General features: G+C 38.7%; 1 protein-coding gene across 2 annotated transcripts in view; it reads right to left on the bottom strand.

Moving 5' to 3' along the window:
• pex5la (peroxisomal biogenesis factor 5-like a) overlaps positions 1-15,503 on the bottom strand; it is a 163,665-nt gene that overhangs the window by 34,010 nt on the left and 114,152 nt on the right. For both annotated transcript variants that reach the window (XM_072572565.1, XM_072572566.1), the window contains 3 exons: positions 11,623-11,746; positions 8,765-8,864; positions 4,833-4,928 (listed from right to left, as the gene is read on the bottom strand). In XM_072572565.1, the coding sequence (XP_072428666.1) occupies positions 4,833-4,928; positions 8,765-8,864; positions 11,623-11,746 (320 nt within the window). The remainder of the gene's footprint in view (positions 1-4,832; positions 4,929-8,764; positions 8,865-11,622; positions 11,747-15,503) is intronic.

Here is a 15,503-nt window from a genome sequence, read left to right as displayed (position 1 = left end):
TCTGTGTCATTGGAACTCATTTCCTCAAAAGACAGTGGAAGCAGAATCTTTGAATATTTTTAAGGCGGACATGGATTCTTGATAGGCAAGGAGATGAGGTAGGCGGGAATGTGAGTTAATCAGGTGAGCCATGATCTTATTGAACGACAGAGCAGATATGAGCACCTAATTCATATGTTCATATAGGACCTCATTATTAAGAGCATTGTCTTGACAATGTAGATCAGATTAATTGGTCTGCGAAAGCTCAATTAAGACTGTATTTATCAAGAATTAGTTTACAGTAAGAAAAATGCATTATTCTCAATGTGAATGAATTCATATGAGCAACATTGATTTTATATTTGAAAAATTATAGCATTACATACCTTGAATAAGACAAACTCTTAAAGGTAAAGTTACAGGTATGCCCCTACTGCTCATAACAGGTATGCTGGTATTTTGTTGATGTTGCGCTATACTTTTGCGCTGACAGGAGCATTTGGGAAAATGTTGAGACTAATTCCGAATGTACAATTTGAAACCCTGATACCATAGTCTTCTTTTTATCTAACCAAAAAACATAGTTATAGCGAATCAGAATTCAGTTTCAGGATACAAATATGTAGGTTCTTATTCCACATTAATGGAGATATTTCACTGCATGGAAGCTCAGAAATACTACTTTGTTCAGCTGAACAGTAGAGTCATAAAGTTAGAGAGACGTACAGCATGGAAACAGACTCTTCGGTCCAACTCGTCCATGCCGACCAGATATCCTAACCTAAACTAATTCCACTTGTCAGCACCCGGCCCTTATCCCTCCAAACCCTTCCTATTCACATACCCATCCAGATGCCTTTTTAATGTTGCAATTGTACCAGCCTCCACCACTTTCTCTGGCAGCTCATTCCATACACGCACCACCCTCTACATGAAAAGGTTGCCCCTCAGGTCCCTTTTATGTCTTTGCCCTCTCACCCTAAACCTATGCTCTCTAGTTCTGGACTCTCCAACCCCAGGGAAAAGACTTTGCCTATTTACCCTATCCATGCCCTTCATGATTTTACAAACTTCTATAAGGTCACCCTTCAGCCTCAGATGCTCCAGGGAAGACAGCCCCAGCCTATTCAACCTCTCCTGTTAGCTCAAATCCTCCAACCCTGGCAACATTCTTGTAACTCTTTTCTGAATCCTTTCAAGTTCCATAACATCCTTCCAATAGGACGAAGACCAGAATTGCACGCAATATTCCAAAAGCAGCCTAACCTATGTCCTGTACAGCTGCAACATGACCTCCCAACTACTCAATACTCTGACCAATAAACCAAAGCATATCAAACGCCTTCTTCACTCTCCTATCTACCTGCGACTCCACTTTCAAGGAGCTATGAACCTGCAAGCAAGATCTCGTTGTTCAGCAACACTCCTTAGGACCTTACTATTAAATGTATAAGTCCTGCTAAGATTTGCTTTCACAAAATGCAACACCTCGTATTTATCTAAATTAAACTCCACCTTCCACTCCTTAGCCCATTAGCCCATCTGATCAGGATAAAAGAAGAAAAAAATGACTGACAGTGCAAGGCAGGAAGGCAGTAAATATGGCGAAAAATGTTATCCTTTCCCTGCTTATGAACAGTGTCATTGGAAATGATCCATTGTATTGGCAAATGCTTAGCTCTATTTACCCAAAATAGGTACTGTCCATCAGCATTGATGTTATAAATAGTAGTGATTGTACCGCTTAACTGTCTTCATGTAGTTTATCACTTCTGACAAAGCAAGTAATGTTTAAAAAATCTAATTTTAGAGGCATTGCATTGTATTCCTGAGTAGTTCTAGAATTTCATTAGTAACAATATGAAAGATGTAGTCACCACAGAAATTGAATATATTTGAAATTATATCAGAGTATTTATGGAACTGTTTCCTATGTTCTGATTTTATTGATTCTTTAAATGACCTCACTTTGCTTTGATATTCTGGATCAGAACTAGTTAGAATCATCATAAGTTATAGGAGAAAAGACTTTTGAACATTTATCACCCACACAAGACAATACCAGGGAAATATATACACCGTTTCAAGCTGAATTTCAAAAGGCATGAAAAACTGTTCTAATTGTTGACATGTTTCAGTTTAAAAGATCACAAATTGTTCTCAATTTGTCATTGTTGCAAATTTAAAAGAAACAATGCTATATTGCTTAGGATGTTTTAAATCTATACTGATTCAAACATTTATTAAGAAACAAAGGAGAAGACCCTTATTGCAGGTCATCGATGAAGTTGCAATAAGAAAGTTAATATATCTACAAATCTGAATATGATATAGCTTCATATTTTATTCACAAGGAGACTGTGTAACTTTTTTTGTTCATGATGAAGGCATTGCTGGCTAGGTCAGCATTAGTTGTCCATCCCTAATCGCCCTTGAGAAAATTACAGTGAGCTGCCTTCTTGAACTCTGTAGTCCGTGAGGTGTATGGACACACAGAGTGCTGTTAGACAGGGATTATTAGGATTTTTGTTTTCCCAGCAACAGTAAAGAAATGGCAAAACAGTTCCAAGTCAGGATGGTGAGTGGCTTGCAAGGGAATTTGTAGGCACTGGTTTTCCTATGCATCTGCTACCCTCATCCTTCCAGATGGCAAAATAGAGGGTTTGGAAGATGTTTTGCAAAGGAGCTTTGATGAATTGCTGCAGTGCAACTTGTAGATAGCATGCATTGCTGCTTTGGAGAAGGAAATAAAATAAATTAAGAATGAAGTACATGTTGAAGGTGGGGGATAGTGTGCCATTCAAACATCTGCCTTGTTGGTTGGAATGGAGCTTCTTGAGTGTTGTTGGTGTTGCATCCATTCAGGCAAGTGGAGATTTTTCCATCATAACTGACTTGCATCTTGGAGATGGTGAACAGCCACTGAGAGAGCCAGGAGATGACTTAGTTGTCTACATGGTGTCTATTCTTTCAAGATTCTTCTTGAATGTTAAGCAAAAATTAGTATCCAGATCCACAAACCGAAGCTGGAAATTAAATTCATCAAGAGCTTTGTCCATCACATGAAAGAGGAGGGGCATTACAAAACCGAAATGGCAATCTTATGTATTTGTGAACCTGCCTGGTGCCTGCCAGGACTGCTGGCTTTTCAATGTCTTGTCTAGCGATGGCTAATTGGTTACAACTGTGAGCAAAATTAAGACTGCAGGAATAGCTTACACCTTTGAAAACATCAATGCATCCTCAATCCTATGCAGAGGGTAAGCCTCCTACAAGAATTTGCATTGAGTGCCCGATAATTCACATAGATTTTATGATTTTCTTCCTCACAAGGACAAGTGGGGAGGCATACAGACAATAACTCTGAGCTTTCACCTCACTCCCAAAGACTTCTGCAGACAGTCCCAGACGTTCTACCAGTGATGGGGTGGGATCAGGTGGTAATGAACAGTTATCTTTATGCAAAATCCTGTGGCTTAACAGGTCACAATAGCCAATATCATCATCATCATCTCCACTGAAAGTTATCCCATATTTGCTGAGAGTAGAAACAAGCTGCTTCCTCTAGACCTCCAACTTACCCATGTCAATTTTTGAAATGAAGTCAGAGATGTCTCCTCTAGTTGGTCCACTGCCCATGACGGTTAGAGATGACTGAAATGTTCCATCAATAACAACGATGGTGAAAAAAAACAGCCTGATTCCCTGCTTTTCGAACAGTTCTAGGGTTAATAGACATTGAGCATGCCACATACTCTTGGCAGTCACCACACATGTTGTATGAGGACATCCGGATATCTCTTCACACTTTTAACCCCAGCACCAGAGGTATTCTCAACTTCCTTACCTTCACTGAAGTATTGATTGGGCCAGTCAGGGACTCCCAGAAATTCTTTACAATGAAAAGTGTGATTGAAGACAGACAGGGAGAGCACCAGAAACGTAACACAACATTCAAGCACACGGACAGCCGAAACTCTTGATGGCAGGGATTCTTTACTCCACTGGCATAAGATCTTTACAACACGAAGGGAAATTAAGTTTAAACTCAAAAAGCAGACTATTCATATAGAATTAAGCCCGTAGCTCACATTTGGTTGAGGAAATCCATGTATCTCCCTTGCCCCTTACCTCAAAAAGAGGGTCAGCTCGTCCACTTGAGCTACCTGTTTATTGCCCTACTTTAACTTTTGCTGTTGGAGGCCCTATTACATTATAATACAGGGGGAGCTAACTGAGGAAGCAGATGTAGATAGCTGGGCCTAGGATACTCCCCTGAGGATCTCTTGCAGTGATGTCCTGGAGTGAGATGACTGACCTCCAACAATCACAGCCATCTTTCTTTATGCAAGATATGGCTCAACCAGTGGAGAATTTTCCTCCTGATTTTCATTGACTCCAGTTGCGTGGGCACCTTGATTCCATACTTGGTCAAATGCTGCTTTGATGTCACTCTCACCTCACATCTGGAGTTAAGTTCTTTTGCAGTTAATAGAATGAAAAGGGGCAAATAAGGAATGAGTGAAGTAAGGGCATCAGGCAGTTTTGAATTCTGGGAAAAACTGAGTTAATGTAGAAGACTCTGATGAATCATAACCTGAGAACAAGGAAAGATATGTAGGGTGCCTTTTTTGGCACTTCAAAGTGAGAGTAGAAGTAAGGATAACATTGGAGCAGAATTGTTAAAATGTCAACTACAAACTGATAGCACGTAATTTGCAGTTTTGAAATACATTAAATAGAATCCAACAGAAAGAATCGTGATATCTTTAATGTGCAAGTGCAAAATACAATCCAGCCTTAATCTGTATCCTAATCTCAAGAAAAAGTGTGTGAAAAAATTCAGAGACCTCGACTGCTGCCTTTGCTCTTTCAAACTCTTCCTCTGTTGAATGGTTTCGGGTCAGTAACGCACTTCCCCAGCGTTGTTCCTTGGTCATCCGAGTCTGTAAAGTGACAGTGAAACATAGTTTCTATTATAATGAAGAAAGCTGAACTAAAAAGGACTTAAGGGAAATCCTATTTGTTTTTAAATTTCGTCTGGTTAAATGATCTGTCTTGTCAGTAAAACAACAATCCAGAATTACAAAGATTTATACTATAAAGGAAGTGTCTGACACACCTGATTAATGGTGTCAACCTGGCTAAAGATGAACTTAAAAGAAATCTGGGAGCAGTAACAAACTAATTATGCACAGTGATTGTGGACCAGTCAACAAAGCCAATAGCATGCTCTAAACTGTCAGATCAGTCAAGTATAAAATAGACTTTCCTCTTCACTATACCTAGAGGATGCTCAGTTCTCAAGCACGGCAAAGAGGTAAAGGAAGCAAGGGCCAGTTAGATACAACTTCAGCTCTGCCATATAGTCCAGGATTCATGACGGTTCACTAAATGAGAGTGTTCAGTCTGCAAATACATTAGGTAGAGGCTCAAAGTTAGAAGGGAGAAAAGGTAAGAGAAGAAAAACAAAGTCTGCAAGGGATGCCGAAGAGACTCTGCCACTGCGCAATGGAGGTTTGAATGGGTACATTAGTTTATGTCCATCAGAATTGCAGAGATGTGCTGCAATGCTGCAGCAGCAATTAAAATCCCAATTCCAGGAAGTGGGAGGACAACTGCAGGTCCCTTAAACCTGCAGCTTCACAGCCAAACTATTCTCTTGTTCTCGGGGGTGTGAGGTCCTGTCAGGCAACTGCCCTGTGCCAGGAAGAAATTTTGGGCAAGGTGTAGTTGTACCAATGCCTTGCATAGTTGCAGTGAAACATCCCTACTCCTGTTCTCAAATTGTCTCACTGAAGACTACCATACCATTTGCCTTCTTCACTGCCTGCCGCACCTGAATACTTAATTTCAGTGACTGGTGTAGAAGAACACTGACGTCACATTGCACCTTCCTCTTTCCCAATCTATCCCCATTTAGATAATCATCCGCCTGCTTGTTTTTGCTACCAAAGTGGATAACTGCACATTTATCCACATTACACTGTATCTGCCATGTATTTGCCCAATTACTTGTTGAAATCACATCAAAGCTTCTCTGCATCCACCTCACAGCTTACCCTCCCATCTAACTTTGTGACATCTATAAACTTGGAGAAATGATGCATTGTTTTCTTTTGTTAAATCATTAACATTTCATTAATAATATCTTCTCCTAATTTTAATAATCCTGAAGTATCTGAACCCCTACAAAAGGGGTACTTGAAATTCCGAAACATATCTGAGCTCCTCTAAATGGTCTCAGGACTATATTCATTAGGATACATTACCTCTCCAAAAAGGTTCCTTGGCTATCCATATGAATGCACAAAGTTCAGACACACTCTTAGCAGGTGTAATGTGCACACTCCAGGTTCAAACTATAAAGATGTCAAGATCCTATTTTCACTGAAGGCACCTTATTGTGTACATAACTAGTTGCTGCTTTTGTAAAACGTGTGCAAGTTCTCCACATTTAAAGTTGCCCAGTTTAATGTCACTTCACTTTAATCTCAGTAATTTATTTGTAGTGGACATCTCATTGAGCATGAGGTTTGTTATACTGTTCTTCAAGGTAGAACATTACAGTACCTGACCCAGTTGCCACTATTTTAGCACAACCTCTCCCTTTCTGATTTTCAGCCTGTCTTGGTGCCATTCTGCTGCCAAAAATCTGCAGCAGGAACCAGTGAACACCTGAGGATCACACATCAAGAATCATCGTAGAATCACAGAATCTCTATTGTGTGGAAACAGACACTTTGGCCCAACAAGTCCACACTGACCCTCCGAAGAGCGTACCAACCAAACCCATTCCTCTACCCTATTACTCTAGTCGGGGTAAATGTAATGCACCTAACCTACAGATCCTTGAACATGATGGGCAATTTAGCATGGCCAATTCACCTAACCTGCACATCTTTGGATTGTGGGAGGAAACTAGTGCACCTCGTGGAAACCCACGCAGACACAGGGAGAATGTGCACACTGCATAAGACAGTCGCCAAGGCTGGAACCTGCCTGACAGCATTCTCTTGAGAAGCTAACATTGCCCCAGAAGCCTCCACAGATACGACAAAGCTTTCACCCCAGGTAGCAATGTGCCAGCCAATTCAGGGTGTGGCAGCTTCCCTTCTACCCTGTCAGCATGGATAAACTTGGCAACCACTCCCGGGCTCGAAGGATGCTGGCATGACTGAACTCAACATGTATCCTACCACCAGCTACCCCTCCACTAGGCACCAGCAGTACTTAGCACCCCCTTTGGCATATAGGCTGTCAGCAGATCTGAGCTTGGCTGGATCCCCTGTCTGAGGAAGTGGGCAAGACAGAGGAGCCCCCTGCAGCCATAATGACCAGAGGCACGAGATGACTCTGGAAGTGGTGCCAACAAGAGGGGGCACTGCGGAGACCCAAACAGCACCACCAGGAAATGGTCACGACACGGCCAAGAACAAACATTGGTCCCAGCCTGATGAACAAAGGGCGACTGATCCTGATCTCAATCAGTGGTCTCTCTCTCTCTCCAGAGTCAGAAGGCCTTCTACAGGAGTTAGTGTCATTAAATTGTGACATTTTTCTTTTCTACAAATATTCCAAAATGTATTTCAAGTTGTTCAATTTACCATGCAGAAATTTAGTTATTTAAAGTACTATATTTCAACTAAGAGACACAGGTATAGTGTTTTATTTCTACAAAATAAGGGCCCTTGGAACCTAAGTCTAATGTAACATTAATTCCTTTCATTTAAAGTCACAATTTTCAGGAATGTACCCCAAACTTATAATTGAGGACCCTTCTATATAAAAACCTGACCTGATTCCAACCCAGTGACCCACAGTGGCATTAGCAACCATGTTGAAACTGTCTTGACTGCATCAGCCATTTAATGTGCAGTCTATCTTATGTTTGACCACGCTTTGCTAACATGAGGTAAGCATGAGTTAATCTTAAATATTAGACTTTTATGTTCTACCTGTATTATAAATGATTTAGAAACATTTTCTTCTCCGTTCAGTAAATAATAATGATTAAATGGTTATATGTTTGTGTAATTTTGTTTGGCATTTCACTTTAACCATGGAATCCTGCAATGTATTATCTTGCCCTTGGCTAATCCATACGTTATGGTTGAAACACAAAGATCCAGCATGTCCGGAATTCTCACAACTTTGATCACAACAATTTTTAATCAGATAGAGAAAGAAAGAGTTTTTGAAATAAGTCCAAATACTTCAATGGATTTTGAAGTGATACTTGAAATAATACTACACTTTTGGGTTCTCATAGATCCCTAAAGTAACATTTTGAACTTGCACCTGCATCCACAATACGCAATGGTAAGATTTGAAATTGGGCATTTCATAGAGTGTTCCACTGGTTGTATCCCACTTAAGAGATTATGTTATAAGATTTGTACATGTTAAAGTGACACATAGAACATCAAAATTTTGTTTCCAAATTTCAGCATTCTGCCCTAAACCCTGGATCAATTTTCCAGCCAACTATTGCTTCCTGTTGGGTTTGAACAGGAGATGAACAGATGAAATCTCCTGGATCTCATGCTGCCTACAGTTGATTGGTTTACGGCCCACCTTGATCCTTAATCACACATTTGCCACCAGGGGTTAAAACCCATTCTTTTAATGTCGAATATGTAAATGTCATAAACATTATGTCCTTTCATAAGTATCAAAAGTCCTGAAAGGATCGTTGTTCAATTTTCTTTTAAGCAAATATTTTAGCATTGTCACATGTTTTATTAATTCACTTTCCTTAATTCACAGTAATACATTCTACCTGTGCTGTTTGCACTTGGTCCAAATCTGTCGAAGTTGAATGTAGTTCCAACGAATTTTTACCAGACGCAAGTTCAGATGGGATCTTATTTTCTGTTGACCTGAATAGGAGAATATTATTTTCAATCCAAGATAGCACATCCATTCCTCATTGTGCAATGAAAGTGCAACCATAATTGGTTCAGTATTTCCAGCAGACACTTGCTATTAGATCAGCTGAAAGCTGAATAGAAAAGAGGATCACAGACAATTGTGGAAGTAATGAGAAAAGCTCTTTCAGTTTTGTGAAGAGTCAGAGAACTGTCTCAAGGATGTTCAAGAATTGATTACACAGGAAGATGAATTTAAATCAACTTGGAAACTAATTATCAGTTGGGACATGCAGGGATTGGGAGTTGGGTCCATTACACTTTACAATTTTTATGGATAACCTGGACGTCAATGTGTGGGCATGATCTGTAAATTTGCAGGTGATACTAAGATCTGTGTGAATATATTTTCCTCGCTTGCAGAATGTTTTCCCCATCTTCAATTGCCTCTGAGTCACCATTTAGATCCACCACACACCGTGTGGTGAAAATATATTAAAAGCTGTTTGAGAGGGAGTTCCAGGATTTTAAAAGTCAGGATGTTGGGTGACTTATAGGCAAGTTTGGAGATGGCGATGTTCTCATGCACCTGTTGCCCTTGTTCACAGGTTTGAAGGGATTATGTCAAAAAGCCTTGGCCATTAGCTGTGGTGCATTCTGAAGTGTTATGCATCGGAGCTATGGTTCACCAGTGGAGAATGAAGTGACCTGCACTCACCCAGAAAAGTGAAAATAATTGTACTACATTCCTGACTTATGCCTGAAAGAAAGGCTTTGGGGAGTCTGGGGCGGGGATCACCATTCACTGTGGAAAAAAAAACATTCTGATTTGCTTTAGTAGCCACATTATATATGTTTAGTTCGGTTGGTTTAGTTAAGTCTCTGGTTAATATTGACTCCCAGATATTGATGGAGTGGGATTTCCATGAAAGTAATTCGCTGAATGTCAAGGGAAAGTGGTTAAACACTCTCTTGTTGGAGATAGTCCTTGACTGAAATCCACCCCGAAGGTCATGCCCCCTCTTTACCCATATCCATCGTTACTTGAACCTAGATCCACATCTCTTCACAGAGGCTCGTGATTCAGGACTTTTTTTTGGAGTTCATTTTTTGGGGTAGTATGGTTGCCCATAGTGCTAGCAGTGGCCACTGCTTCCAACTGTTGCTATTGGGCTTAAAGAGCTACTGGCCACTGATTAGTTGCCATCTCTATAAGGCTATCCAAAGAGAAAGAGCAAATGTCTCATCTTAAAATTCATAATGCTGCGACCATAATTAAATTGCTGTAAGGCAGACTTCAGTATCGTGGGCCCATGACATTTTAGCCAGGGAGGCAAGAAACATAGTACACTGAAATATCCAGGCTATAACTTCTTGGAAAATTACACTAAATTTGAAGAAGACCAGTATTATGTATGTAAGTAAGGCAGATGCTCAATATTCATACAGCATTCTGAGAAAATCACTCAAGTTGAAGGAAAAAAAAATCTAGATTTTCTAGCAAAAGTACATGAGCAGTACAATGAAGCAATAGCTAGAGAAAACATTATTCTTGGCAGATTGTTCCAGTTGAATTAACTAGGAGAGGCTGAAGGGTCACAGTTTTAATTTTATAAGATCAGATCTAGGCTAGATGTCAGGTGGTGTTTTTGTTTGGCCATAAAAGATATTGTGGAACAGGTAGTTTCCTGTAATGGATGCTGGTTACTGAACAGGGACGAAAATGTTTCTAGTGTAATGGAAAGCTGGAACCCTATCCTACAAATGGTTGTGGGAAACAGAGTCAATTGCAATGATCAAGACGAAGTTCAACAGATTTTTGTTAGGTAAAAGTATCGAGATATGAAATTATGGCTAATAAATGAATTAATAATTGAAAAGATTCACAAGCTTTAATTGAAGAAATGTCTCCTCATTTAATCCTAAATTATTGACTCCTTATTCTGAATGTGCCCCCTTTTACTAGATTCTCACATTTGCGAAAATATTGTTTACTGTCCCATGTCAAATCTTTTCATAACCTTAAATGTTTCAATGAGATCGCCTCTCACTTTTCTAAACTCTGGGCAATACAGATCTAATTTCACTATCACATTGAGTAGTGAAATTGGGCTTCTTCTGCATTTGATGGCAAATCAATAAAATTATATGATGGGTGTTTCATGTATCAATTTAATTTTAATCATACTGTAATTGTGTTTTTCAAATACTGATTTCAACAAAAGGGAAGAGGTTTATTACATTGAGACAGATCTTGTTCCACAGATCACAAAATGTGTTCTACTGTGTGAAGGACAATTCACAAAAAGGACAACCTAATGGTCTGGAGAATTCTGCCATTCAGTTTTTAGATGGAATAGGAACTCTGGGAGCGATTACTCCCACTGATTAATTCTCAATTGTTTCAAGAAATTACCGAACAGGACTGCAAGTATTTTATAAGCTTTTGTTGAAATCAGAACTTCTCTGCACAACTTAACTCAGTTTCTGTATTTACGCATTGATAATCACAAGAAAGAAAGCTCATTTCATTGGATCGTGGACTATTACTGAGATGCCATCTTCCATTATATTTTTACAGTTTTAAAAACTTTAAGGTAAGTTATGAGGAAAGTAGTGGGAATATTGTTTATGAAGTTGAAAATGGAAAGCTTTTACTAGCAATGAAAGAGAAAAATGAAGAAGCATGATGTGTGGAGAAATCAGCAGAATACCAGCCCATGTGCAGATTGCCACTACAACACTGATTAATATACAAATTACTTTTTACCATAAGAACTCCTGTGAGGTAGTTCTGTTGGAGCGTCTCCTTTCTGGTACCCATTGATCCTCAGGAGTTTTAGCACTTTGTAGATTTACTTCTTCCCATTTCTCTAAGTGTGGAGGCATACTGACTAAAAGTGGAGAAGAAAATTTGTTATTCATGAGAAGAAAACTAAATACTGTATTTAGTTTTTATTGTGCTCCCAATTAAAATATAAATTCTGCAGGCAGCAGGTAAAACACAGATCTTTTTGAACCTTAAGTAAAGAGTCGGAGCTTTTATTAATTTTGAATAAAAATGACTTCCCTTCCAATTAAAGATGAGACAAAAGATTACTTCCAATTCTAATTTATTGATGGTCTACTGAACAAAGTTGCTGATCTAAGGGGTTTTAGGAATTCACTGGTCTTCTGAAATTTCTATATTTTACATTAAATTTGTATTCAGAACTTCTTTTCTGTCATTTCATTAGACAGCCATTAAGACTTTTGTTAGTAACCATCACATTTCATTTATATGATCCTTGATAGAAAACCACTTAAAAACTTTATTGTGACAGAAAATCTCCAACGCTGTAATTATAGATGTGCTAAACAAAAGGTCAGTACAAATTGGGTCATCTGATTCATAATTTGATTCTAACAATCAGCCTTAGTTGTCCGCATCAGATGTATTGCCTAGTTTTTACTTAGTCCCCAAAATCTTGCAAAGCATAATAGTCTGGGAAGGATGAATGAATGGTAAAAACCAAATGTTTTTGAGAGTCTTTCATGTGTCCCAGATGTCTTAAAATGCTTCACAACCAAATGTGGATACACCTACAGCACATGGACTGTAGTGGTTCAAGTACCTTCTCAGGGGCAGTTAGGGTCAGAAAGTAAATACTGGCCAGACAACAACGTGTGAATAAAATAAATTATCTTTAATGTGTGGTTGCTTTGTTTTATACAGCTGCTAGTAAGACAATATGAAATTATATAAATATTAGTTTACTTATACTGGTCATGGTGGTGGAGGGATGAGAGATTGTCAGAGTACTGGGAAAGCTCCTTTCTCTTCATAAAGTAACGCTGGGGTTTAACTGATCCAATAGCCTAGACGTATTGGGCTGAATAGCAGAATTTATCTTGTAAAGATTTTGTCGTCTGAATTATGTAAATTCTTAATGTAGCATTGAAGTATCAAATCAATGTTCATTCTTAAAATCCTCTGAACAGAGCTAGAACCGATCTTTACTGATACTCAATTAGTAATTACTGACTCTGGGAAGGGAGAATGAGGAACTAGCATCCAATTATACCTTTTCCATAAAAGCATATTTCTTGACATTCAGCACTAATATTAGATGCAAAAAAAATCAGCTTCATTGACTACGCTATCCTTAATACAATATAGAATTGGAAAATGGGGAACCTAAAAAGGGAAAAGAAATATGGTGAAACATGCATAAGATATAAAAAGGCAAGCAACCATAAAACTGTGTACTATTATAGCAATAAGTAACTGACAAAAAATCCCTATAAGGACTTTAATGAAGAAAGATATAATATGCTCACTCTTAAAGTCATTGGTCACACAGTTTTTGCCACCAATACTTGCTTTAGTGCTTAAAGAACACATGCAACTCAATTGGCAATGAACCATTTATCTTATTTGAATTTAGATTTGTTCTGCAAAGCATTTTCTACAACATAAGAACAATATCATAACGTTTACATAGTTGTAACTTGTATTGCAAATGATTGTTGAAAGAGGGTAGAAGTAGCAATGTTAACAGTAAGTTGCATTCAATTCTTCAGAAAAAGTCAAAATTAGAATCAAAATGATTTTACAGTAAGAATGGGCAATGCTACAAATTGTAATTTAATCACCTACCTGACCTTTAGTTTCTTAATAAAAACCTGAATAGAAAATGTTTTCACTGGAACAGACAATGAGTTTTTAAAAAATCCCCACTTTCATACTGAAATAAGACTTTTTAATGATTATGTTGAAAAGGTGTCTTAGTACCTTTTGTGGATCATGTAATTGAGGTCAAACACACAGAAAGATTAAATGTTTATTTGCATAAATAAAAATCAGAAAGAAACAGTAGGTATTTAACAGAGCCACCTAAAATGAAGTAGAAATTGGTTCATATTATGTCTATTTTCAAATTGGAAAGCTGGCCAAAAAAAACCTACTTTGGGGCATCAGTGTTAACCTAGACAGGGCCACTTCATGGTTTAGTGACGTTTTAATGGATGTTTATGTGCTAATTGAGGTCTTTAGATCTGTTAAAGGTGACTCTAATTTGTTTATGCTGTGCTGTGCTGAGCAGAGAACTTAGTATTTCTCAAAGTCAATAGAAAACCCATTATGCATTAATACATAATTGGCAACTAAAAAATCTGAATTTTTCAGTTGCCAATTATGTTCCTGACTCCACAGTAGTGCTAAGCATCTCAGTTCCTTTGTCCACCTTATGTAAAATACAGAGGTGTAAATACAGGGTGGCATGGTGACTCAATGGTTAGCGTTTCTGCCACCCTCGGGTGACTGACTGTGTGGAGTCTGCACATTGTCCCTGTGTCTGCATGGGTTTCCTCTGGGTGCTCCAGGTTCCTCCCTTAGTCCAAACATGTGCAAGGTAGGTGGGGATAAATTGCCCAAAGTGTCCAGGAATGTGTAAAATGCAGGGTTACACAGATCAGGTGAGGAGGTGGGATGATCTTTGGACAGTTGGCATGTACTTAATGGGCCAAATGGCCTTCTTCCACACTGGTCGGATTCTGTGATTCTACAAACAGAGGCATGACAGGCTCCAACAGCTAGTACATAAATGTTCACAAGACCTAGGCTACATGAACAGTTTCAAAATAAGAGGTCTTCCACTAAGAAAGGGAAAAGAAATTTCTCCTCTCTGAAGTCCATCAATCTTTGAGATGGAGAGTTCGAGGGAACAGTGGAGACTAGGATGTTTATGTATTCAAGACTAGGTTAAACCTATTTTTCCTCTAAAAGGGTGTCAAAGGTTATGTGGGAGTAAGGAGGAAGTGGGGAAGAGGAGATCAGTCATAATTTTAAAGGACAGGCCCCAAGAGTCGTATGACCTCCTGCTTCTAATTTTCATTTTTCTCATTAACCTTCCCTTGGCTCCACCAAATGTAATGTTGAGGTCCTTTGACATCATCAATGTCATTTTAATCAGCTAAACAGACACTGATCAGCCCACCTACTATGAGGAGCTAATCACCATGACATTGGCCACATTGAAACTCCATTTCAGATTGTACATCCTTCTTTCCTTTCAATGAGATCTTGAAAATTCATATAAAACATTAGTGGTCAATAAGAGCAAATCTCAAAATAAAAACCCATCAGAAGTAGTTCTTTTTCATAAAATCAAGCATTTGGCTTTTAACATTTAGGGATATGCCTGAAGAAAAAAAATACCTCAGGCTGCAAGTCAAAGTTGTGTGAACCTGTCCAATTGCTTGATTATATGTTGGATAATACATCTCACACTGGAGTGATTGTTACACTCCTCCACTGGTGGGTTTGAAGGCCATGTTGAATCCAGTTGGTTGCCTGCCTGGTATTTTACCCACCTACTCTAAACTACCCAAGCATGCATGTATTGCATCTGAGCTAGATTGTTTTTTTTTACACATCTAATAACGCATAATGGGTTTTCTATTGACTTTGAGAAATACTAAGTTCTCTGGCTTTCTTACCATTCTCTTTTATGAATTGCCATATGAACATGTACTAATGGTGGCCACAGAGTCTGCTTCACTGCAGATGGTTCACATATTTCATTTCAGTGTGAGGTTACTGAGGCCTTTGCACGTTTCCCATAATAAATAAAACATGAAATGTTGACAAAGTGGTGAGTGAAATTAATC

This window comes from Chiloscyllium punctatum, chromosome 6 (assembly GCF_047496795.1).
Source record: "Chiloscyllium punctatum isolate Juve2018m chromosome 6, sChiPun1.3, whole genome shotgun sequence".
Lineage (NCBI taxonomy): Eukaryota > Metazoa > Chordata > Chondrichthyes > Orectolobiformes > Hemiscylliidae > Chiloscyllium > Chiloscyllium punctatum.
Note: the sequence above shows the minus strand (reverse complement) of the source record. Positions and strands in the feature narration are given on the sequence as shown.